The sequence below is a fragment of the Cibotium barometz genome, chromosome 44, assembly GCF_041138505.1.
Source record: "Cibotium barometz isolate CiBa-2024 chromosome 44, ASM4113850v1, whole genome shotgun sequence".
Lineage (NCBI taxonomy): Eukaryota > Viridiplantae > Streptophyta > Polypodiopsida > Cyatheales > Cibotiaceae > Cibotium > Cibotium barometz.
Window position 1 is genome coordinate 17,035,677 of NC_141089.1, and position 23,367 is coordinate 17,059,043.

At 46.2% G+C, this 23,367-nt stretch overlaps 1 protein-coding gene across 1 annotated transcript in view; it reads right to left on the bottom strand.

The window, feature by feature from the left end:
- LOC147613013 (S-adenosyl-L-methionine-dependent methyltransferases superfamily protein) overlaps nt 1-22,866 on the bottom strand; it is a 68,409-nt gene extending 45,543 nt beyond the window's left edge. The window contains exons 1-6 of the mRNA XM_086782314.1: nt 22,282-22,866; nt 13,919-14,033; nt 13,661-13,772; nt 13,411-13,455; nt 13,266-13,333; nt 13,036-13,090 (exon numbers count right to left, since the gene is read on the bottom strand). Of these exons, the coding sequence (XP_086638440.1) occupies nt 13,036-13,090; nt 13,266-13,333; nt 13,411-13,455; nt 13,661-13,772; nt 13,919-14,033; nt 22,282-22,802 (916 nt within the window). The 5' untranslated portion in view covers nt 22,803-22,866. The remainder of the gene's footprint in view (nt 1-13,035; nt 13,091-13,265; nt 13,334-13,410; nt 13,456-13,660; nt 13,773-13,918; nt 14,034-22,281) is intronic.
- Between the last annotated feature and the right edge of the window lie 501 nt (nt 22,867-23,367).

The window sequence follows — 23,367 nt, forward strand, 5'->3', positions numbered from 1 at the left end:
TTTTCACACCTCGACTGAGTTTCACCTACATCGGCAGCCACTGGAGATTGCACACTCATGAGTCGTGTGTGTACTTCAGAGTCACTTTTACAGGACCAGTCTTCTCGATGAACCATGCTACAGAGGCCAGACTGACGGGAGGGTATGCTTCTCTTGCTCTCATGGAGAGACAGTGCTTCCAGACCCATTTCCAAGAGCCGAGGACCAAGATGTGGCTATTTGACACCTTGGTCACTCCAGCATTGATGTATGGGGCACCCTTTTGGGCACCTGATCTTACAGCAGCCAAATGGCCAAAGATAGAGGCCTCAAGTCATGATGCTCTCCCATATATTACGTAGTAAACTATCGGTCCCACATGATATTATCCTGGCAGAGTTTGCTGCAGCACCCATGGTAGTAGAGGCACTCTTCCAGACAGTCAACCATTCATAGGATCAAAACAATGGCCCCTTGGGGACTCCCGAGGCTCGCCCTACAGTTCTCCCAACAGTTAGCAGCAGATGGGCACGAGTCATACCTATATCCACAGGCAGATTGTATTTGATGTGATGAACATACAGAGATATGAAATGGTTTTTCAGATTTGTCAATAGTGGAGTATTGCGCCCATGATGGGGATATGTTTTCCTTTTGGATTTATCTGATTTTTATCAAAGATAATTTATGGAAATATTTATGATGATTGTAATAATGAATATTTGTACCCATGTGAGAGGAGCCAAGCAGTTCTGGACAACAAACACATTCAGATTAACTTATTGGGTTGGGGCTTTGGCTATATCTCAAGTAAAGATTTGATGATCTAGTAACACCAAACTCACTGGGCTGGGGCTTTTAATACGCCCCATGTGTACCTGGCTGTTCCTGGTTTGTATGGGCTGGTGCTCCTTCAACTTTACCTGGTCTTACTTGCTATGCATGGGCTGTTGTGGATCCTCATACTCCCCAAGGAGTACGAGTATGACCTCATGTGTATCAGGAATCCCTTGTATGCATACTTCCATCCCGCGAGAAAGAAAGAAAGAAAGAAAGTTATATTTAACGTGTTCAAAAGACCCCGTACATCTATGAGACCAAAAGTGATACAATAGTGTCCATGTAATCTCATTATGGTACAAAAGAAAACAAAGACTAGAGCTATGAACTTGAAATGTCAAATCCGAGCCATATGATACAAAGTGGGAGCTTCATCATCATACAACCTATGGAGCTGACCCCTCGATAGGGGGAGGGGGCCATCAAGGATATCGAGCATGGGGTTAGCCTATAGGAGGGCCGAGGCTTTGTAGATCCGTTGGGCGTGGAAGGTGGCTCTGTGCCTCCAAGATCCCCTCAAGTTGGGGCTGATGTATGTAATGCTGGCGAGGTACGGGGAGTCCGGAACGTCGGGCTCATTGTAGTGTTGTGGCCCAGTCTAGAGTCACACCAGAGTGGGGTATGGTGGGAAGTCGGGCACTCAAGACTGTGGGGCTCGATGAGGCTGTGGGTATGTCATCCATGGCTGGTGGGGTGTCCTCTCGTGGGCCGGAAGGATTGGGTGATGGTCACCTAGGGCCGGGGTGGATGTCTTCCGTGGGGTCTCGACTCCCTAATCAGTGAGTCTGAGTGGCGATGAAGCTCTAGTAGGGAGAGGCCCAAGCACCGCTGATCTCAGTAATCCATGATCTTGGATAAGGGTCCAAACCCCTCTCTGAAGAGACAGTGGAGCCTCCCTCAAATCTCATAATATACAGTGCATCTGCATATGAAGTGCTCCTCTTACTCAACCTCCCGCTGGCACATAGTGCATATCCTCTCCTCACGAGGTATCTTCAGGGCTCTCCATGTCTCTATTGGATATCCTCAGGTGGCACGATGACACCCGCAACTGGCCCATTGCAATCGGCATGAGATGTGACATGTATATGTCAAGATATCTGGCCCTTAGTATGAAACCATCCTCTGTAAGCCTTCATGTAGTACTACCGTTTGTGTGGAGTGGCTCATGTGTTGTGATCCAGGTATCTTGTATGTATAGTCCCAATAAGTCATATCTGATCACCCGATACCTATCATTCTAAGAGTGCCTAATGATTGGGGAGTCCGGGTCATATTGGAGTGGGGGGAGGCGATCCATGCTGAGTCCCTGCCTCATGAACCAGGTGCTTAAATATTTTGGTTTCTATCGAAATGGTCTTTATATGTGTGTGTGTGTGTGTGTGTGTGTGTGTGTGTGTGTATCCACATGCAGATTGTATCTGATGTGATGAACATACGGAGGTATCAAATGGTTTTTCATGTTTGTCAATACTAGAGTATTGCCCCTGTCCCCATGGCACTAGTCTTATTCTGCCATTTCTGGGTCTCGGGTGTCTGACACCATCTCAGCCATTGTAAGCGTTGCCTCATAGTTATCCAGCTCCTGCTTTTCCGTCTCTCTTCGGATCCAATCACGCAACCCAAATAGGAATTCATGCAATCTATCTGTGGCATGCATATCTGTGATCTGTAGCATAAGTTGCATGTACTTGTCTCACAATTTCCCATTTGTACTTGTCTCACAATTTCCCATTTGCATGTTTGAAATTACGCCAATCATCGCGTACCCGGAAGACTCATTGCGTGGTACAAAGTATACTTGTAAATCCATAGTGAAATCATCCCATCGTCACCATGGTCTCTTTGAATCTCATGCCGAGAACCAAGTGTATGCATCCTCTAATAACAAGTGAGATGCCATCCGAATCCATTGTTTACTTGTAACCTTGTTCATAGTGAGATAGTCTTCTGTCTCCCAAATCCACCTTGCTACAACCAATGAATCTCTTTGTCCCATGAATTTCTCTGGAGATAACGGCTTGTATTTTCCATATCCCTCATAAGAGTCAGTCTCCCCTCTCGTCCCACCTTCTGGAACGCCTTGAGGGGAACCTCGACCTTGCACATCTTGGTGACGGCAGTCAACTACTGTCTTTCTTGTGTAGATATTATGCTAACGAGGCAAGCACACCTTCTATTCAGTTCATCCTGTCATCCTGATACTCTTGCCAACTCGGGCCCCAGCCTCTTGGATCATCCATTTGGTCTTATTGAGTGTTGTGCTTTTGACTCGGTGCGTTTGTTGAGCCGTTCTTAGTAAAATCCATGTTGATACCTCGGGTTCAATTTCTGTTTCTCTTTTCCGTCTAGCTTCCTCCTCCAATCTCTCGACTTCTTCCGTATCAATGAAATCACCTTCCGATGCTTTATCCTTTGGCATATGTGTTGACAAAACTCACCGCGTCGCGATTCTTTTTGCTCTGATACCAAGTGTCACGGACCAGTTTGCTTGGGACACGTTCCAAGTCTGGGTTGACCGCACGGAACTGAAATTCACAAGCTAAAAATGAAAACAAAGAATGGTTGCTCAATGTTGTACGGGATGTTCTATAGGTCTTCTCAAAGATGGTGACGAACAGATAGAACGCTGAAAATGGACTCCGTATGCGAGAGTTATGACCAAAACAATGATGGGCTGCCCTACCAAAACAAAAAACTGTACGCTTCTAAAAGAGAGATGTTCAACCCACAAAATGATATGTTGCTTGTATTACAAGATGCAACACAATTACAAGAGGAATCATAGAAGTGATGAGAGTTAGCTTATGGGTGTTCGAGGCACGGGATCTTTTGCCCACAAGCCGGCATGTATCAAAACGTAGGTAGGAAAGATCGGGCTACGCCATGTTACTCCACTCAAGGTGCTCCTATATAGAGGCAAATTTATTCGGTACAAGCAAGCTCCCCTCAAGAGCAGCATGTGAGGTGGGATAGAAATCCCAAGCCTCAGCCCTCACATACACCCCCCTTTTGGTGTCATGTGCATGATAAATGCCATGGACATTTTCAGGGCTAAATCCAGAAGGGGTAGCCAAGAAAAAGAGTATTAGGACTAGGACATGGAGCACAGAGTGCTGTTTGGCAGTGTAGGAATTGGAGCAAGGCTGGAGGGCTTGAAGAGAAAGGCATGTCGGCTGTACCGGAATCAAGCAAGAAGCGGTCGGCTGCACTACAAGAGGCTGTCGGCTGAACCAAGACACAGGTGACTACATGCGCATCAAGAGCCATGAATTATTGTTCAGTCAGCCAGCTCTCCATTAAGATTAAGAGACTATAAATAGCAAAGTGTGCTCATAGTTTTATTCATTCAACTCATTTAGCAGTTGGGTCCTTAGGGGTCCCAATTAGGGAAAGATTTTGGTGATGTTCACCTTTTCAAGAAGACAGCCAAGGGCTGTAGATTTGTAGGTACCTTTTTGTACCATCAGAAAATACTGAATTTCTAGCATATCTCTCTCTCTCTACTCTCTCTTCATGTCTGCGTTTTGCATCAGCAAGTTTCCAGTAGTGTTTAGGGCTGAAAGAAGACTCCCAGAGCTTCCGCGTTTCCTTTACGGGGTGGATCATTAGGGTGTTAGAAGTCATCTCCTGTCTATATTTAGACTCTGTTGTGGGTGTACCCGCCCTGTATAAGGTTTGGGCTGAACGGGAAGAGAAGGTGCAAGAGGAAGGCGGGCAAAGGTGCTGGACAGCCACTTGCAGGTTTTCAGATTTTTTTCCCCACCCACCCACCCTTTTCAGGTTACTCTCCGCGATGGCAGATTTACTAGAGATGGCTGAGAAGCACGTGAAGATTCCGACTCTCCCTACGTTCCCAGTGGATCGTCAGTTGCACGGGTCCAATTACGGCATCTGGAAGGTCATGATGGAGTTGGTTTTGGAGTCATATGACCTTGCTGATTTTATTATCATCGGGGTGCCACGGCCGGAAGCTGAGGAAGGGGAGTTATTATCGACAAGGAAGGACCGCGAGGCACAGGCACACATGTGGGATCGTGTCAACGCCAGGGTCCGATCGTTTATTTTCCTCAATTGCACACCACAAGTGATCAATCATGTGAAGCACATGACGCTGGCGAGAGGCATATGGGAGCACTTGGCTTCTTTGTATAACAGGGTATCCCCCATGAAGCAGATCTCCTTGGAAGTGCAGATGTGGGTTATGAACCCTGCAAAGTCTTCGACGATGCGGGAACACATTAACAAGCTGCAGGCCCTTCAGCAGGAAGTCCTACAAGCTGGGAAAGAGATATCATCTGAAGATATGGCCATCACTTTGCTTTCCCACTTGCCTGGTCAGTATTCTGCTTTCTATTCCTCGTTGATCGCGAGTGGCAGGCTCAGCACCATTACTTGGGAGGAGCTTGTGCCAACAATGGTCTTGGACCAGGAGGAACGTTTCACGAACCCTCCTCACGGCGGAGGTTCGGAGGCCTTAACTGGCCAACGGTCGAAAGGCCAGAATACCAACAAGGGCAAAGGGAAGGCTTCACCAGAGAAGTCTTCTGAGAAGAAGCCTGATCCAGAACGAGAGAAGCTGAAGGCCGAAAGATCTTGCAATGATTGTGGTGAGAAAGGCCACTACTGGAGGAAGTGCCCTAAGCGGACAGGGCAGAGTGCTGATTCCTCAGCCTCAGCTGCAAAGACTCCGGCATTTGTGCACTTAGAGATGGTGGACTCCGATGCTTCATCATCTTCGAGCGAGGAGACAGTTGGCTTCACCGCGAAGGATACCCGGGAATGGATTCTCGACAGTGGTGCTTCCAGGCACATGACTCCATCCCGTGACTTCTTTCTGGATCTGAAACGGCAGTCAGGTCGTATCTTTATTGGCGATAACTCCACTATTCCGATACATAGTGAGGGCCGGATGGAGATTATTCCCGACGGCAAGGGGGGCAAGCATGCTTCCCGTGTTCTTTATGTCCCTGCTCTGGGTTTTCATCTTTTGTCAGTGCATGAGGTATGCAAGACTGGCTTTCGGGTGGAATTTGAGGAGCATTCAGTTGCTCTAAGGGACCGTAGACTGGCAAAGTTGTTTGGGAAGGCGGTGTGGAGAATGGCATCTACAAGCTCTCTCCACTCTCCTCATTGACAAGTTCTCAGGTCGGAGATTTGTGGCACTTTCGTTTTGGCCACTTAAATGTGGATGCTTTGTGGCGCGCCTTCCGGGACCAGATGGTGGTTGGCTTGCCAGATGTTGGTAATAGGCAAGGACGCTGCAGTTCTTGCATCCGTGGTAAGCAGCACAGGGAATCCTTTCTGAAGCAGGCTTCCAGGCAGGCTTCGCAACCATTGGAGGTGATTCACACTGACTTGTGTGGACCACAGCAGATACCATCCTTGGGAGGATCTCTCTACTTCATGCTGCTTGTTGATGATTGTACCAGATTCACGTGGGTCTACTTTCTTTCCCAAAAGGACCAAGCTTTTGCTCGGTTCAAGGATTGGCACGTGATGGTGGAGAAAGAGTCTGGATATCAGGTTAAGACTCTCAGGGCTGATAAAGGAGGTGAATTCTCCTCGACTGTATTTTTCAGGTTTTGTGCAGACCATGGCATCAAAAGGGAATTGGCCAATACCGGATCGCCTTCGGAGAATGGAGTTGTTGAACGAAAGAACAGGACTGTGGTGGAGATGGCGAGGACCATGCTGGAGCATCGTGATCTTCCTCGTCCACTTTGGGGTGAGGCTGTGGCAACGGCTGTCCATACCATTAACCGCTCTCCTCCGACTTCTGTACCCCATATGACTCCATTTGAGGCATATTTTGGCAGGAAACCCGATGTCTCGCACTTCCGTGTCTTTGGGAGTGACGCGTATGTACATATTCCGAAGAAGCAGAGGGGGAAGCTTGACTCCAAGTCCCACAAGCTGGTATTTGTGGGGTATAACTCTCTTTCCAAGGGATACAGGTTGTATGATCCAGAGAGGAATGAGATTGTTGTCAGCCGGGATGTGGTCTTTGACGAGCATGTTGCAGCATCCACTGTCGAGGAGCCGCCACTTCTTGGAGATCCAGAGGAGTCTGATGATGATTCCCAGTCTATCATTCCAGTTGATCCACCTCAGTCTTCACAGGAGGTTGAGCCCGCAGCTGGAGTAGAGCCCCCGCGATCACAGGAGGCTCCACGATCTGTTCGAGTACCTAGGTGGTTGTTAGACACCCTTCGGGAGTCAGGTGTCACGGAGCTACCCTCCGAGTGGACCACAGAGGACGGCCCTCGAAGATCACATCGAGTCCGAGATAAAAGCAACACGGCGGAGCTTCTTCAGGTGAACTATGCTTTGATGTCTCGTATCATGCGGGACAAAGAGCCCACTTCCGTAAAGGAAGCCCTTTCACAGGATACTTGGAGGAAAGCCATGCAGGTGGAACTTGATGCCATCGAGAAGAACAACACTTGGGAGTTGGTACCGAGGCCGTCGAAGCGGTCAGTCATTGGTGTCAAATGGGTCTTTAAGAGCAAATACACGTCTGATGGGTCGGTGGACAAACACAAAGCCAGGCTTGTGGCTAAAGGTTATGCTCAGCGGCCAGGCATCGACTACGAGGATACCTTTGCACCGACAGCGCGGATGTCCACGATTCGGACCGTTCTTGCCCTTGCTTCTTCTCAGAGGTGGCCCGTGTATCAGATGGATGTAAAATCTGCGTTCCTTAATGGTGACCTGCAAGAGGAGGTGTACGTTGAGCAGCCTCCAGGCTTTATTGTTCCAGGATCGGAAGGGATGGTTTACAGGTTACGTAAGGCCTTGTATGGTCTTAAGCAGGCTCCCAGGGCTTGGAATCAGAAGATTGATTCCTTCTTTATTCGGACTGGATTTCAGAGATCGGTTGCAGATCCGAACCTGTATCTCTTTCGGGAACGCGGCATGGTCACGCTTATCATCCTTTATGTGGATGATCTCATTCTCACCGGCGGTCATGTGGAGCACATTGGAGTGACGAAGGCTGCCTTGTCAAAGGAGTTTGAGATGACCGACTTAGGCTTACTCCACTTCTTCTTGGGATTGGAGATCTGGCAGACCCAGAGGGGGTTTTTCGTCTCTCAGCAGCGGTATGTTCATGAGTTGCTTGAGGCCTTTGGGATGGAGAACTGCAAGCCTATTACTTCGCCGATGGACCCGAACACAAAGTTAACCGTTACAGATCCTTGTGAGCCAGTTGATGCCTCGCAGTACCGGAAGTTGGTTGGTTCATTGATCTGGTTGCTGAACACCAGATTGGACTTGAGCTTCTCCGTGGGGCTGTTGAGCTCTTTCCGCTGCATATTCTGACATAGGGTCCAAGTAGGGACTAGACGTTTGGGTGTTTATCACCTTTTCTACAAGGCAGCCTAGGGCTGTGGACCAGGAGTGTTTAGGGCTGAAAGAAGACCCCCAGAGCTTCCGCATGTTACATTGGTATCACAGCATCAGGCTCAACAAAGCTAAACACTAAATCAGTCCCATATGATGGTGTACAGGTCCAAGGTACAGGAAAGTACACGGATACGAAGCCCAAGGCAAGGAACACAAAATCGGGAAGAGCTCCCAAGAGGTTTGTTGGTGGTGTTCCACAAAGCCAGAGGGGATGGCAGTCCTGTGAGCCAGATAGGTTCTCGGGCAACGGTCCCAAGGGAGGATTTGTCAGAATGCACAGCGGAAGACTAACGCACGTAGGAGACGCATCACCATCGAGCACCACGAACACCCCCAACGGGCACTGCAGCATCCCTCCACCGGGCTCCCATCTCCCGATGAGCTGCCTCCCAAAACACCGGCCGGAGGAGATGACTATGACAAGGTGCCACTCTAGCCTATATATGGCTCTTCAACTTCCCATGCTTCCACTTATGGGATAATCCAAGGCACCTTCTAGCCATAGATCACACGCTCAAAATCGCCAACCTTCCAACACCCTCCCTCGATTCGAGCTCCGCAAGCCACCGAGGCGCGAGGGGGTCGCCCAACAGGACCACACACGCCTGAGCCGCCCAAGACCACACACACCCGGGCTCTGATACCATGTTTGAATGTGCAGCAGAAGACTAACGCACGTAGGAGACGCATCACCATCAAGCACCACGAACACCCCCAACGGGCATTGCAGCATCCCTCCACCGGGCTCCCATCTCCCGGTGAGCTGCTTCCCAAAACACCGGCCGGAGGAGATGACTATGACAAGGTGCCACTCTAGCCTATATATGGCTCTTCAACTTCCCATGCTTCCACTTATGGGATAATCCAAGGCACCTTCTAGCCATAGATCACACGCTCGAAATCGCCAACCTTCCAACAAGATTATCCTCCAAGGGGTGATGTGAGAGTGCCAGACTCATTTCTCAGGAATGAAGACCAAGACAGTGTTCAGAGTCAGGGCAAGAACAGATTCGGTACTGGAGGGAACAGATGCATTGATCTTATTCAGAGGCAGAGTGGTTTTGGAGACCGTGCCGGGCTTTCAGAGAAAAGGGTTGCCAGGGATGGAAGGATGACAGAGGGACTTCGGGAAAAGATTTGGGATGATGACGGTCATCCAAGAGCAGGTTGGAATCCCGTCATCAAGTTTAGCAGAGGCGAATGTCATGTGCATGATAAATGCCATGGACATTTTCAGGGCTAAATCCAGAAGGGGCAGCCAAGAAAAAGAGTATTAGGACTAGGACATGGAGCACAGAGTGTTGTTTGGCAGTGTGGGAATTGGAGCAAGGCTGGAGGGCTTGAAGAGGAAGGCCTGTCGGCTGTACCAGAATCAAGCAAGAAGCGGTCGGCTGCACTACAGGAGGCTGTCGGCTGAACCAAGACACAGGCAACTACATGCGCATTAAGAGCCATGAATTATTGTCCAGTCAGCTAGCCGACAGCAGTCGACCAGCTCTCCATTAAGATTAAGAGACTATAAATAGCAAAGTGTGCTCATAGTTTTATTCATTCATTCCTTTATGGGGTGGATCATTAGGGTCCAAGTAGGGACTAGACTTTTGGGTGTTTATCACCTTTTCTACAAGGCAGCCTAGGGCTGTCGACGACTGAGTACCTTTTTGTACCATATTAATACACTGAATTTCCAGCATATGTCTCTCTCTACTCTCTCTTCATATCTGCGTTTTGCAACAGCATGTTTTCCAAGAGTGTTTAGGGCTGAAAGAAGACCCCCAGAGCTTCCGCGTGTTACATTTGGAGAGCTTGAAGTCTCTTTCAAGCTTTTAATCCTACATAGGTTCATCCGCCATGGGCGGGATATCATAGAACTGCAAAACAAGTGGGCGTGACAGTTCTAGCATTTTAGCTTCTAGCACCCATGTACAATCAGTCATGGGATGATATTTTCATTTGAGGTAAAACTCGAGATGTTTGCGCTTGAAACGTGACTTAAAGATGATTTCTAGCTCAAATGATGTTGCTGTAGGTGTTGCATTATCCCTAAGCGTCGGCACATGTCGGCCAAAACGTTCTGGTAGTTCAATTTTATAAGTCACACCATTGTAAGACTTGAGAGCCTGATAGGGGCCATAGAAATGGTGGTCGAAGCGTATGGAGTCCATTTTTAGTAGCCCATCACTGTTTTGGTCATAACTCTCACATACGGAGTCCATTTTCAACATTCTATAGCTAGAAACGACCGGTTCGTCACCGTCTTTGAGAAGACCTATAGAACGTCCCATACAACATTGAGCAACCATTCTTTGTTTTCAGTTTTAGCCTGTAAACTTCAGTTCCGTGCGGTCAATCCAGACCCGGAACACGTCCCAAGCAAGCTGGTCCGTGTCACTCGGTAGTATCAAAGCAGGAAGCACTACGATGCGGTGAGTTTTGTCAACACATATGCCAAAGGGTGAAGCATTGAAAGGTGATTTCGTTGATGCGGAAGAAGCCGCGAGATTAGAGGATGAAGCCAGACGGAAAAGAGAAACGGAAATTCAAGCCGAGATAGCAACGTGGATTTGCCAAGAACGGCTCAATAAATGCACTGAGTCAAAAGCACATAACACTCAACAAGACCAAATGGATGATCCAAGAGGCCAAGGCACGAATTGGCAAGAGTATCACGATGACAGGATGAACCGGATAGAAGGCGTGTTTGCCTCGTTAGCAAACGACTACACAAGAAAGACAATAGTCGACCGCCGTCACCAAGACGTGCAAGGTCAAGGTACCCCTCAAGGTGTTCCAAAAGGCGGGATGAGAGGGGAGACTCTGACTCTTCAAATGAGGGATACGGAAAATACAAGCCATTATCTCCAGAGAAATTCACAAGACAAAGAGATTCACTGATTGTAACAAGGTGGATCTAAGAGACAGAAGACTATCTCACTATGAACAAGGTTGCAACCTGCAGGTAGACAATGGATTCAGGTGGCATCTCGCTTGTTATCAAGGGATGCATACACTTGGTTCTTGGCACAGATTCAAAGGGTTTATGGCTACGATGAGATGATTTCACTAAGGATTTGCAAGCATACTTTGTGCCACGAAATGAGGTCTGTTGGTACACGATGATTGGCATAACCTCAAACATGCAAATGAAAAATTGCGAGAATACATTAACAAGTACAAGCAGCATATGCTACAGATCACAGATATGCCATCCACAGATAGATTGCATGGATTCCTATTTGGATTGCGTGATTGGACCCAAAGAGAGACCGAAAAGCAAGAGCTGGAGAGGCTGTCAAACACCCAAGAGCACTTACAATGGCTGAGAGGGTGTTAGATACCCGAGAGCCGGAAATGGCAGAATAAGACTAGTGCCGTGGGGACAGGGACAATACTCTAGTATTGACAAATTCAAAAAACCATTTGATACCTCCGTATGTTCATCACATCAGATACAATCTGCATGTGGATATATGTATATATATAAAGACCACTCCGGGAGCCAAGCAGTTCTGGACAACAAACAGATTCAGATTAGCTTATTGGGTTGGGGCTTGGCTACGTCCCGAGCAAACTGGTGCACCCATGATGGGGACATGTTTTCTTTCTCAATTTATCTGATTTTTATCCAAGATCATTTACAGAAATATCTTTGGAATTTATCATGATTGTAATAAAGATAAAAGAAAAAGAAAGCCCATGCCACTGTAACCGCACAGGGTCTCGGAAAACCACTAGCTATCGTTGATGTAGTTAAACTTTTGATTTAAAACAGTGCAGGCACAATACCCCAAAACGAGCAAAGTAAAATGCAGTGGAAACCACACTCAGGCTGCAATGGGTCAAACCTCCTCTTGGCATATTGTATTATCCAAGGAGTAATTTTTCGGGCTTTAGTGGAAACCACACAGAGGCCAGAATGGGCCAACCCCCCACCTTGGGATCTTTTATTATACACAAGGAGTGTTTTTTCTTGTACAAGCTTTGAGAACCTGTCTCCTCAAGGGAGTGCCAGATTATTTAAATACAGTGATGAGAATCTAAAAGGTACAAAGCTCTTCACAAATATCCAAAATGCAAGATACTATGGCTGTCCTCTCACAAGCATATTCACGTCTGCAGGAAGTTCACACTCTCACAAGATACCCTTAATTGTTTCTTCCTAATGTGGGTACTGATCTTCCCCAAAGCATATTCCATAAACCTTGATACTACTCTGTTATGGGTACTCATCTTTTCCAATTTAAAAATACTAAAAGCCTTGAGCCACAAGCCTTCATGGTTGGGGACCCGGTTCCAAGTGCAAAGAAAGGCAGCCGGGCACTTCTGCATGCATTCTGAGTCACCCATCAAATGCTCCAGGCACTCACGAAGGGTGTGGATAAGATCCAACCAAATCAAGCTGATGGTCTCAACTCTCCACTAGCGGGGTAACAGAGCCCTCGATGACCTCACTGCACCGCACCCACCAGATGTGTCAGGCTGCGATGCCTAATGAGCTCCCAGCTCTTATTATCGATTGAGGGATATTTTTTGGGAAAAAAAGAAGACTGCCGTTCTTGGCATCTTCGTGTACAAACCCACATGCATGTGTGTGATAGAAATGCATGTATATGTAATTGCCCCCATTCTTCTATTCTTACTCCTGTTGAGCCCATAAAAAGTTTCGATAGTGTTCAACTGCCCCCATTCTTCTATTCCTGCTCCTGTTGAGCCCATAAAAAAGTTTGGATAGCGTTCTTACAAATCAATGAGAAAAGGCAAATGTGTAAGTGCCTCATGCATTCCTATATGAAATCACAGCACAATTACCATTTGCATAGCGCTCCCCAGCTGGAATTGATGTATTGTATGTGGTTATTGACATCTGCACATGTCAAGTAGCATTAAGTCAAAGGGTTTCCACAGTTGACGTGCCAAAATGATGTAGCCATCAAGACAATTTCATGATGCTCAGCCCCCCCCCCCCCAAACCCCACACACACACACACACACACACACACACACACACAAAAAAATCTTGCATTTAGTTTCAAAACTACCTGGACATAGCGCAGTTCACCATTCCCCGTATCCTCATCATAAGGTTGTATGCCAAGCTCTCTAATTCCTATGGCAACAGGACACACCCTATATTATATAAAGAAAGCAACAGGCCACAGCATAATGAGCCGAAATTTAACATACCTGCTTTTAAAAGTTCAACTGCTGCATTAATTCTTGGGTGGTGAGCTGACTCAAAAGCAAAGATTTATCAGTAAGATACAGTTGTGCCTGCATGTGCTTGCCTAATGACCCTGCCTACGCTGTACATTGTAGAACACACTAAGCATGCTGTCTGGCAAGAGCAGATGATAAAATTCCTTCCTAAGTATGCTGCTTGACAAGATTAGATAGATAGAATTCCTTCATCATTTAGGTTGGAAGAAACACGCACTTCGACAATTCGGAATATCTACAATGTCATGTGTGCCCTCCACATAGAGTCCTACAACAGGATTCTTTGATGTCCCCCGAACAGCCAGTTTTGCTTTGCACCTCCATTCCCACTAGTCCAAGAAAGATTGAATGTAAGAATAAAAACCTTTAGTCTAAGCAGATACAAAAGCCTAGGTTCAAAGCCTGTCTTCCATAATAGAAAAGTAATGCCTCAAAAACAGATTTGATCGGGCACGCCAAGGAATAACCACCTCACCACACTGCCTGTCGTCAGCTTTAGGTTTTGGATACCATGACAACGGAAGAATCTTTGAGCATCTTTGAATATGGGGGGCTGATCTAAAGCAGTCTCAATAACACAACCTGAACACCTGTTTGCCAACAAAATGTCATTACACTCTTGTAGCAGCAGAGAGCTAAAAGGCAAAAAGAAAAGAGAAGTAAAAATGAGATGCCTAACAATCGTGCTAATTAGCTTCAATGCCTGTCCCATGCATGCTGTTTTAAGTACAAGAATAAACAGGAAATTAGATCTTTTTATGTTAAAAGTTAATTTAAAAAAATGGCCCTATGCAAAAAATAATGTTGCTTGAAAACCTTGATTTAATGTGACATGTAGGGAATTGATTGTAGTAAAACAACCTTAGGATTAACTGAACTGCACTTAATTATACTTAAGAGAGAGAGAATTGTGTCAATGCTGTCACAAAATTCCTCATAGCTTCTGTTTTTCTACTGTTCATGTGTAGCATGTGGAGCCTGACATGATATACATGTATGGCTGGTGGAGCCTGACATGGTGCGTCTATGTGGCATATGGAGCCTGACATGACAGTACATGTATGGAAATGTGTGGCTTGTGAGACCTTACATGGTATACATGTATGGCTCATGGAGCTTGACATGATGTGACTCCCTGGGACTAGCTATCCTGGAGATTTTCTGTATTTATGTTCTGGGAAGGTTCCGGAAGGATCATGAGCCCCAGACAGTTTAGCTAATACAACTCCGCAGATGGGTGTTTCTTCAAATCTAGCTACACTCATGTGTGCATGACCTTGATTTTACCTTTGGATGACTTGTCTTGTTTGCCTCGACCCAGACTCTTTCTCCACCATCACATGCCACTCCTTGAACCGAGCAAAGGCTTGGTCCTTATGTGAAAGAAAATAAACCCATGTGAATCAGCTACAATCATCAAGCAGCAGCGTAAAGTACAAAGAATCTCCCAAGGATGCTGTCTGCATAGGCCCACACAAGTCAGTGTGTACCAACTCCAAAGGTTTCAAAGCCTGTTTGGAAGCCTACTTTGGAAAGGCTTCCCTGTGCTACTTACCACGAATGCAAGAACTACAGCGTCCCTGCCTGCTGCCAACATCTGGCAAGCCAACCACCATCTGGTCCCGGAAAGCTCGCCGCAACGCATCCACATTCAAGTGGCCAAACCGAAAGTGCCACAAATCACCAATCTAAGAACCTATCAAAGAGGAGAGTGCTGAGAGTTTGTATATACCATTCTCCACTCCGCCTTCCCAAACAACCTGGCTAGTCTCGCGGTCCCATAAGAGCAACAGAATGCTCCTCGAACTCCGCCCGGACGCTAGTCTTGCACACCTCATGCACTGACAACAGATGAAAACCAAGTGCGGGGACGTAAAGAACACGAGAGGAATGCTTCCCCCCTCTGCCATCGGGAATGATCTCCATCCGGCCCTCACTGTGTATCGGTATGGTGGAATTGTCGCCAATGAAAATGCAACCTGATTACTGTTTCAGATCCTGAAAGAAGTACCGGGAAGGAGTCATGTGCCTAGAAGCACCACTATCAAGAATCCATTCCCGAGTATCCTTGGCAATGAAGCCAACTGCCTCCTCGCTCGAAGAAGATGAAGCATCGGTATCCAACATCTCCAAGTGCACAAAGGCTGGAGTCTTTGCAACTGAAGCTGAAGAATCAGCACTCTTCCCAGTCCGCTTGGGACACTTCCTCCAATAGTGACCTTTTGGTCCTCTCGGCCTTCAGTTTCTCTCGGTCTGAATCAGGCTTCTTCTCAGAAGACAAGACTTCCCTTTGCCCTTGTTGTTGTTGTTACGGCCTTTCGACTGTTGGCCAGTCAAGGCCTCAGAACCTCCGCCCTGTGGAGGGTTCGTGAATAGCTCTTCCTTGGTCCAAGACCATGGGCACAAGCTCCTCCTATGTGATGGTGCTGAGCCTACCACTGGTGATCAAAGAGGAGTAAAATGCTGAGTACTGAGAGGGCAAGTGTGACAACATTGTTATGGCCATATCCTCTGACGATATCTCTTTCCCGGCCTGGAGAACCTCCTGCTGAAGAGCCTGCAACTTGTTGATGTGCTCCCACATCGTCGACAACTTTGCACGATTCATCACTCGCATCTGAACTTCCAAGGAGATCCTCTTCGTGGGTGATACCCTGTTGTAGAGAGAAGCCAAATGCTGCCAAATCCCTCTGGCCAGCGTCATATGCTTTATGTGATTGATCACCTGTGGTGTGCAATTAAGGAAGATGAAAGAACGAACTCAAGCATTAACACGATCCCATAACTGTGCATGTGCCTCCCGTTCCTTCCGAATAGAGGGTAACTCCCCATCTTCCAACTCCGGCCATGGAACCCCAACAACAATGAAATCAACCAAGTCATAGGACTCCAAAACAGATTCCATCATTACCTTCCATATGCCGTAGTTGTTCCCGTCCAATTGTCGGTCTACCGGGAACGTGGGAGTGTCAGGATCTTCACGTGCTTCTCAGCCATCTCAAGCAAATCTGCCATCTCAAGGATTCACAAGGTCTTGTGAAGGGAGGCTGGGTGGGAAAAAAGAAGAAGAGGTTGCAAATAGAATGCAAGGTGACTGTCCAACAGTGATGGCCAAACAATCTCCAATCACCACCTCAATCAGCAAACCCTCGACATCCCACTATCTCCACGCTTCAAGCCACCTAGGGGTCTGATACCATGTCAGAATGCACATCAGAAATGAAGACAATTGCTATAGAGAGCAATACACAGATGAAAGAGAGAGAGAAGCTTGTGTAACTCTGCTATATACACCAATAAAATCCCGGAATACTACAAGATGGAGTGTGTGGGCAAGGGGCCATTTTATATGGCCCCTGGCTGCTGGTCGGCCAGCCCAAAACATGCCGACAACAACCTGACCGCTCACAACCAGCAAAAAGGTCAATCGGCCAGAGCAAATCCAGTCGGCCAGCACTGAAAGGGTGGTCGGGTATCAACTGAGCAGTCGGGCAGCCAGCAGACACAGTCGGCCAACACCTGGGGGCAGCCGACAACCCATACACAACTCCAAATAAATGGGGAAAAATACGGAGAGTGAGGAAAAATGGGAAGACACCAAATACAGGTGAGCACACCCACAACAAAGGCCCTGACATAGTGTACAGACAGGAGATGACTGCTAACAGTTTTCAGCCCATTTGAGAGATGGAGAAGATCTTCATGCATTGTCGGTGGTGTCTCCACCTTCTAGGTATGTTCCTGCTCCTAGAGTTCCATCCATAGTGGAAGGTGTTACACGGGAAATCAGCCCTAGATCTGGGCACCATCGCCATCGTAGACATGACGAGGTGGAGGATGTTTTAGAGCATCGGGATGCTTGTCACAGCAAGAAGGCCAAAGAGTTCAAGTCACGGGACAAGGACATCAAATTCGAGAGTTATAATGGAAAGCTGGATACCACCAAGGCACTTCCTTTCATAAGACAATTTGAAATAGCCTTTTGCACTGAGGAAGTTACCGAGAAATCTATGCTCAGGCATGTGGGTATGCATCTTAAAGAGACTGCAAGTGATTGGTGAATGGCAAAGCTTTTGGACAGGATGGCCGCTCGTCCATGGAGTGCCTTTAAAGAGCAATTCTATGATCAATTCCTCCCTCCTCACTTTGAGAAGGATGTACGAAAGGAATGGGATTGGCTAACACAGGATGAAGGCGAATCCATTTCATCTTATGTTTCAAAGTTTTTGGCTGGTTCTTCTCAAAGTCACTCCATTCATGACGATTAGTGAGGACGAGAAGAAAAGAAAGTTTGAATCAGGGCTGCAAAGAATCATTCAGAAGAGCCTTGCAGTGTATCTCCACAACACTCTACAAGAGCTCATATACTCGGCCACTATTTCTAAGGAATCGCATGGTAAGGAAGCATCAAAAAGACAAGAATTCAGCTCATACAAGGGAAAATTCAGAGCTGGAAATGAGCAGAAAAAGGGTGGACAGCCATCTAAGTTTATGCCTAATGAGTCCAAGGATGCAAAAGGGGGCTCAGAAAAGAAGCGGGGGGGTAAAAAGGATGACCCTAAGCTGTCCAGACAGCATATTTTTTATTGCATGAGAGGGAGAAAGTGCTTCACATGTGGGAGCAAGGATCACATGAAATCTCAATGCCCCCAAAATCTCAAGAAGAATAATGTGCAAGATGCAAAACCGAGTGTGAATGTTATACCCGATGTTCAAGGTAACACTGTACATGTAACACGCAGAAGCTCTAGGAGTCTTCTTTCAGCCCTAAACACCTCTGAGAACATGCTGATACAAAAACGCAGACAGAAGGGAGAGTAGAGAGAGAGCGAAATGCTGGAAATTCAGTATATTTCATATGGTGCAAAAAGGTACTCAATCTACAGCTCTAGGCTACCTTGTAAAAAAGGTGTAACACACCAAAATCTGTCCTAGTACTTGATCCACTCCATAAGGGAGAGAATGACTACAACAATGAGCACATGTGCCTTTTATAGGCCTCTTGGACCAAAGGAGATCTAGCCGACCAGCAGTCGGCCAACCGACTGGACAAACTCTTCATATCACTTGATGCACCTGCAGCCGCCTCATCTGGTTCAGCCGACAGGACCCTCCTTGCAGCCGACAGGTCTTCTGGTTCTTCTCCAAGTCCACACTAGCCACTTCTCCACCTTATGCTCCACTTCTCGTTCTAAATGCTCTTTTGCTAACTGCCCTTCTGGGTTATCTTCTGAGAATGTCCATGGCAAATTCTTGCACATGACATAATTCCTGGTAGCTCTCCTCCTAACCAACCTCCTTATAGGGTGAGTGCTACCCAACAGGAGAAAATCACGACTCAAGTGAATGATTTGCTTGAGAAGGGGTTGATAAGGCCCAGTTCTTCGCCTTATTGTTCTCCAGTTTTACTTGTGTAGAAAAAGGATGGGACATACAAAATGTGCGTTGATTACAAGGCCCTTAACAAGATTATTATCAAAGTCCACTGAGTATTCCATATGGGGTTGCTGAGAGACCTAAAACATCTGGCAAGGTAGATTAGTAGTGTACACATGATTGGTAGGATAAGAGAATCTTGCTAAATCACTTGGAGATCCCTGGTATAAGTAGGCTAGACAGTCAGATCCTCAAGTTATGTATGAGGGAGAAGATTTAGACATGGCCATTTTGATCTAGAGAGGAGTCCCTAAACCTATCACCCTAGATGCACTGCTCGTATTTGTGCAAGGATGGTCCCTTAGCCATAAACGCTACACTGGGAGACCTTTGGTATTGCATTATCCATGCAGGTTCTTTTTTGGAGACAATTGGGAGATCCAACTAGGAGAGACACATCTCCATGTTTCGGTTCCTCAAGCACTGTAGACTCCTCCCCTTCCCCAACCTTCCCTCACATTCAAGCTTGAAGCTCCATAGTTTGTAAGTGTTTTTTAAAAAAAACCGTATTTTATCGTACGGTATTCGAAAATTTCATATCGTACCAAAAATTCCCGTACGGTATCGTATTTTCGTACCGTGACAACTATGATTGTGCCATTTAGACTTACAAATGCTCTCGCCACTTTCAATAGAATGATGGACATAATTTTTAGACCTCACCGCAAGTTCACAAAAACTTTCTTTGATGATATTATTATCTTTTCAAAGAGTGAGGCTGAGCATAAAGAGCACCTCGCCATTGTTTTTGAAGAGCTAAGGAAACACAAGCTTTTCATCAATGGAAAGAAGAGTGAATTCTTCTTGTCAGAAATTCACTATTTAGGGCATAGTCTCCAAAGATAGAGCATGCATGGATCCCACAAAGATTCAAGCTATCAAGGATTGGCCAGAACTTCAGAATGTTCATCAAGTTAGGAGCTTTATTGGTTTATGCTCTTACTATCATCGATTTATTCGACTCTGCTTTCTTGGCTTCTCCGTTGCATGATTTAACGAAGAAGAAAGTGGCATTCCGTTGGTCAGATCCTGAAAAGACAGCTTTCCAAATGTTGAAGTATGCCATCATCTCAGGGCCTGTTCTTATAATTCCAGATTTGCATAGACCTTTTGTGGTCGAGTGTTATGCATGTGGAGATTGTTTGGGGGCTGTTTTGAATCAAGAGGGACATGCAGTGGCTTTTGAAAGCCGCTGCCTGCAACATGCAGAATTGTATTTGCAAGCCTATGAGAAAGTGTTGTGTGTCATTTTTCATGCCTTTCAAACATGGAAGCATTATCTTTTGAGGGCTGAATTTATGGTTAAAACAAATCAACAGAGTTTACAGCACTTTCTTACATAGCCTAAACTCTCAGAAAAGCATCTAAGGTGGGCAAATTTCTTGTCCATGTTCCATTTTCAGATTTTGCATACTCCAAGCAAGAAGAATTTGGTAGCGGATACTTTGTCACGTAGACCTCAAGTGCATGCAGTGACTACTGCTTATCATCAGGACCATAGTTATCAAGTACGAAAAGTTCGATTCGGTACAGTACGTTCAAATACGGTCTCGAAACACACCGCTATATTTTGAAAATAAAAATACAGTGGAGGTACAGTCCATTAAAAAATACTTAAAAATACGGTGGAGGCTTGAGGAAGAGGAGGAGGCTTGAGGAAGACTCGAGAGAGAGCCTTGAAAGTTGAGGAAGAGGGAGAGGCTTGAGCCTTGAGGGGAAGGCTTGAGCCTTGAGGAAGAGGGAGAGAGCCTAGTGGGGACTCAAGGGAGAGAGGAGGGTTGAGCAATGAGCACTTGTGAGGATGGGGTTGGGGGAGGGCCTATTATATAGATAATAGGGAGAGGCTCAAGGCTCAAGCAAAGGCAAGTTGGCCAGTGGCAACCAAAGGGCCAAGCCCCAAGGCAAGCAAGCAAAAGCTAAGCAATGAACAGCCCCAAAAAAAGCCCAACAAACGGCTCTCCAAATGGTCAAAAACAGCAAAAAAAAAACGACCACCTAGGATCTGGATCGAGCCGCCAGCTCACGTACTGAACCGACCGTATCGAACTTAGGGGGCGGTGAGCGAACCGAGTGCAACTATGATCAAGACTTGAGGAAGGGGGACCTGCGCAACTTCACGCCATGAGAGAGAGAGAGAGAGAGAGAGAGAGAGAGAAGAAAGAAAGATATATTAAGTGCCTGGTAAAGACCCAAAGGGCTAATGAGACCAAAGTGATACAATAATGTCTAAGGCATATCTCATCATGGAACAAAAAATAAAATAGAACAAATCAAAAACCTAAGATGGGTCCACGAGATCCACTGTATGGGTGTCCTCCTCCCTAGGTCCTAAAGAAGCTGGTGATGGTTGGCTGGCGAGGGAGGGGTCGGGGTGGCTAGGCCCGAAGCTCTCTCAAGAAAGTGCCCGTGTGTATGCAAAGCTTGCGCAGGAAGAGCACTAGGCAACATTGGTCCGGGAAGACAATGATCTTGGAAAGTGGGCCAAATCTCTCATGGAACAAACAATGAAACCTCCCGCGGATCGAGAGAGAAAGAAAGATATATTAAGCATCTACTAAAAGACTCGATGGGCCTGTGAGACCAAAGTAATACAACAATGTCCATGGCATATCTCATCATGGAACGGAAAATAAAATAGAAAAAAAACAAAGCTATCTCACTAGGGTGATACAAAACTAACTATGGAGAGAGAGAGAGAGAGAGAGATGATGCCCACATAGGTTGGCAATGACAATGATGAGGTGAAAAAGGCCGTGCAGTGTGCATGAGAGAAAAAAAAGGTCGCATCCCTTCTTGTTAATTTGGAGTTTGAGAAGAGGAAAGAGAAGGCCAACCACTCCACCACATTGTTGACTAGGTTTCGCTGCTCTAGGCACGTGATATGCAATGTGAGGTCTAGGCCTTACCACTGGAGCTTGCTATCTTGCTTTCCATCTAAAAAGGATACCGCTTCTTCACATTATTCCGACACTTTGCAAATGTAGTTGTGCTATTAGAATGATGACTTTGCCCGGCTAGCCTTTGGGCCGCAACTTTTTCCTTGGAGTGCAGCAAATGGCTAACAGCCTTCTTTATCAGAAGCAAAAGTTTGCGTAAACGTGTAAGAGAAGAGTGCAAAAAAAATGAAGCAACATATTGAAGTAGCACTTGATGTTTCAAAATGTGGACACTCTGCTCTAGCAACTTTAAGACAAGAGTGCAAAAAAAAAATGAAGCAACATGTTGAAGTAGCACTTGATGTTTCAAAATGTGGACAATCTGCTCTAGCAACTTTAAATGTTAGATGAGGGACCAGCAGGTTATTGGCAAGGCACCAATGGACGTTTCAAAACAGGATCTCGCCAGCGGCAGGATGAGTGTACCTTTTGGAAGAACTACAGAGGGATGAGAACATCAACATACCTTTTGAAATGCTCACAGTTGAGGTCAATGGACTCAGAATCAGGAAGGGACTCCATTTTACTGTGCTCAGCATCCTCTGAAGAGCTATGATGGTCTGCATCTTCATAATCTTCTTCTTCTTCTTCCTCTTCATCCTGTGAGTCCTCTTCTTCCAAGTAGAAGGCCATAGGCATACCCTCATCCGCAACTACTTCTGCAGTTCCCTCTCTGAGTGTTGGTGCTGGTTTTACTTGCACCTTCGAGCCTATGCTGGTGGAAGGCACTTTCCGGCCCTCTGTCCATGTTCTCAAAAGTCTGGTCGGCTTGGGACCAGGGTCCTTTGTGGAAGGTCTCTTCGAAGAAGACCGTTGCTGTTGGTTTTGACGAGTAGCGGTGAGAGCTGCAGAGGCAGTGGAGAAGCTGAGAAGCCTGGTAGGGCTGTAGCAAAGAACGCCATAGCCAACCTGAGACTGTAGAGAAGGGTGAGTCAGAAAAGAACACGACGAAGAGGCCAAGGCGCGGGGACTAAATCCAGCTTTCATGACCACGTGATGAAAGAAAGAATTAACACGCTATACCGTGTGTGCTATTTCATCTGTGCAAATTGATCCAGCTATGTTATATGAGGATTTTATTAAAAGGTTATAAAATACACACAATTAATAAGTGTGTTCATTTATAAATATATATGTTTAGATATATAATATATTCACATTTTCATGTGAGTAGAGAGTCGACACACTTCCTCTCCAAACATTACAAGACCAAGGAGTGTGCCTTTGCTTGTAAACATAGTATCGTAAATTTGTGAGTATTGTAAACATAGTATCGTAAACATAGCTTTCATGACCACGTGATGAAAGAAAGAATTAACACGCTATACCGTGTCTGCTATTTCATCTGTGCAAATTGATCCAGCTATGTTATATGAGGATTTTATTAAAAGGTTATAAAATACACACAATTAATAAGTGTGTTCATTTATAAATATATATGTTTAGATATATAATATATTCACATTTTCATGTGAGTAGAGAGTCTACACACTTCCTCTCCAAACATTACAAGACCAATGAGTGTGCCTTTGCTTGTAAACATAGTATCGTA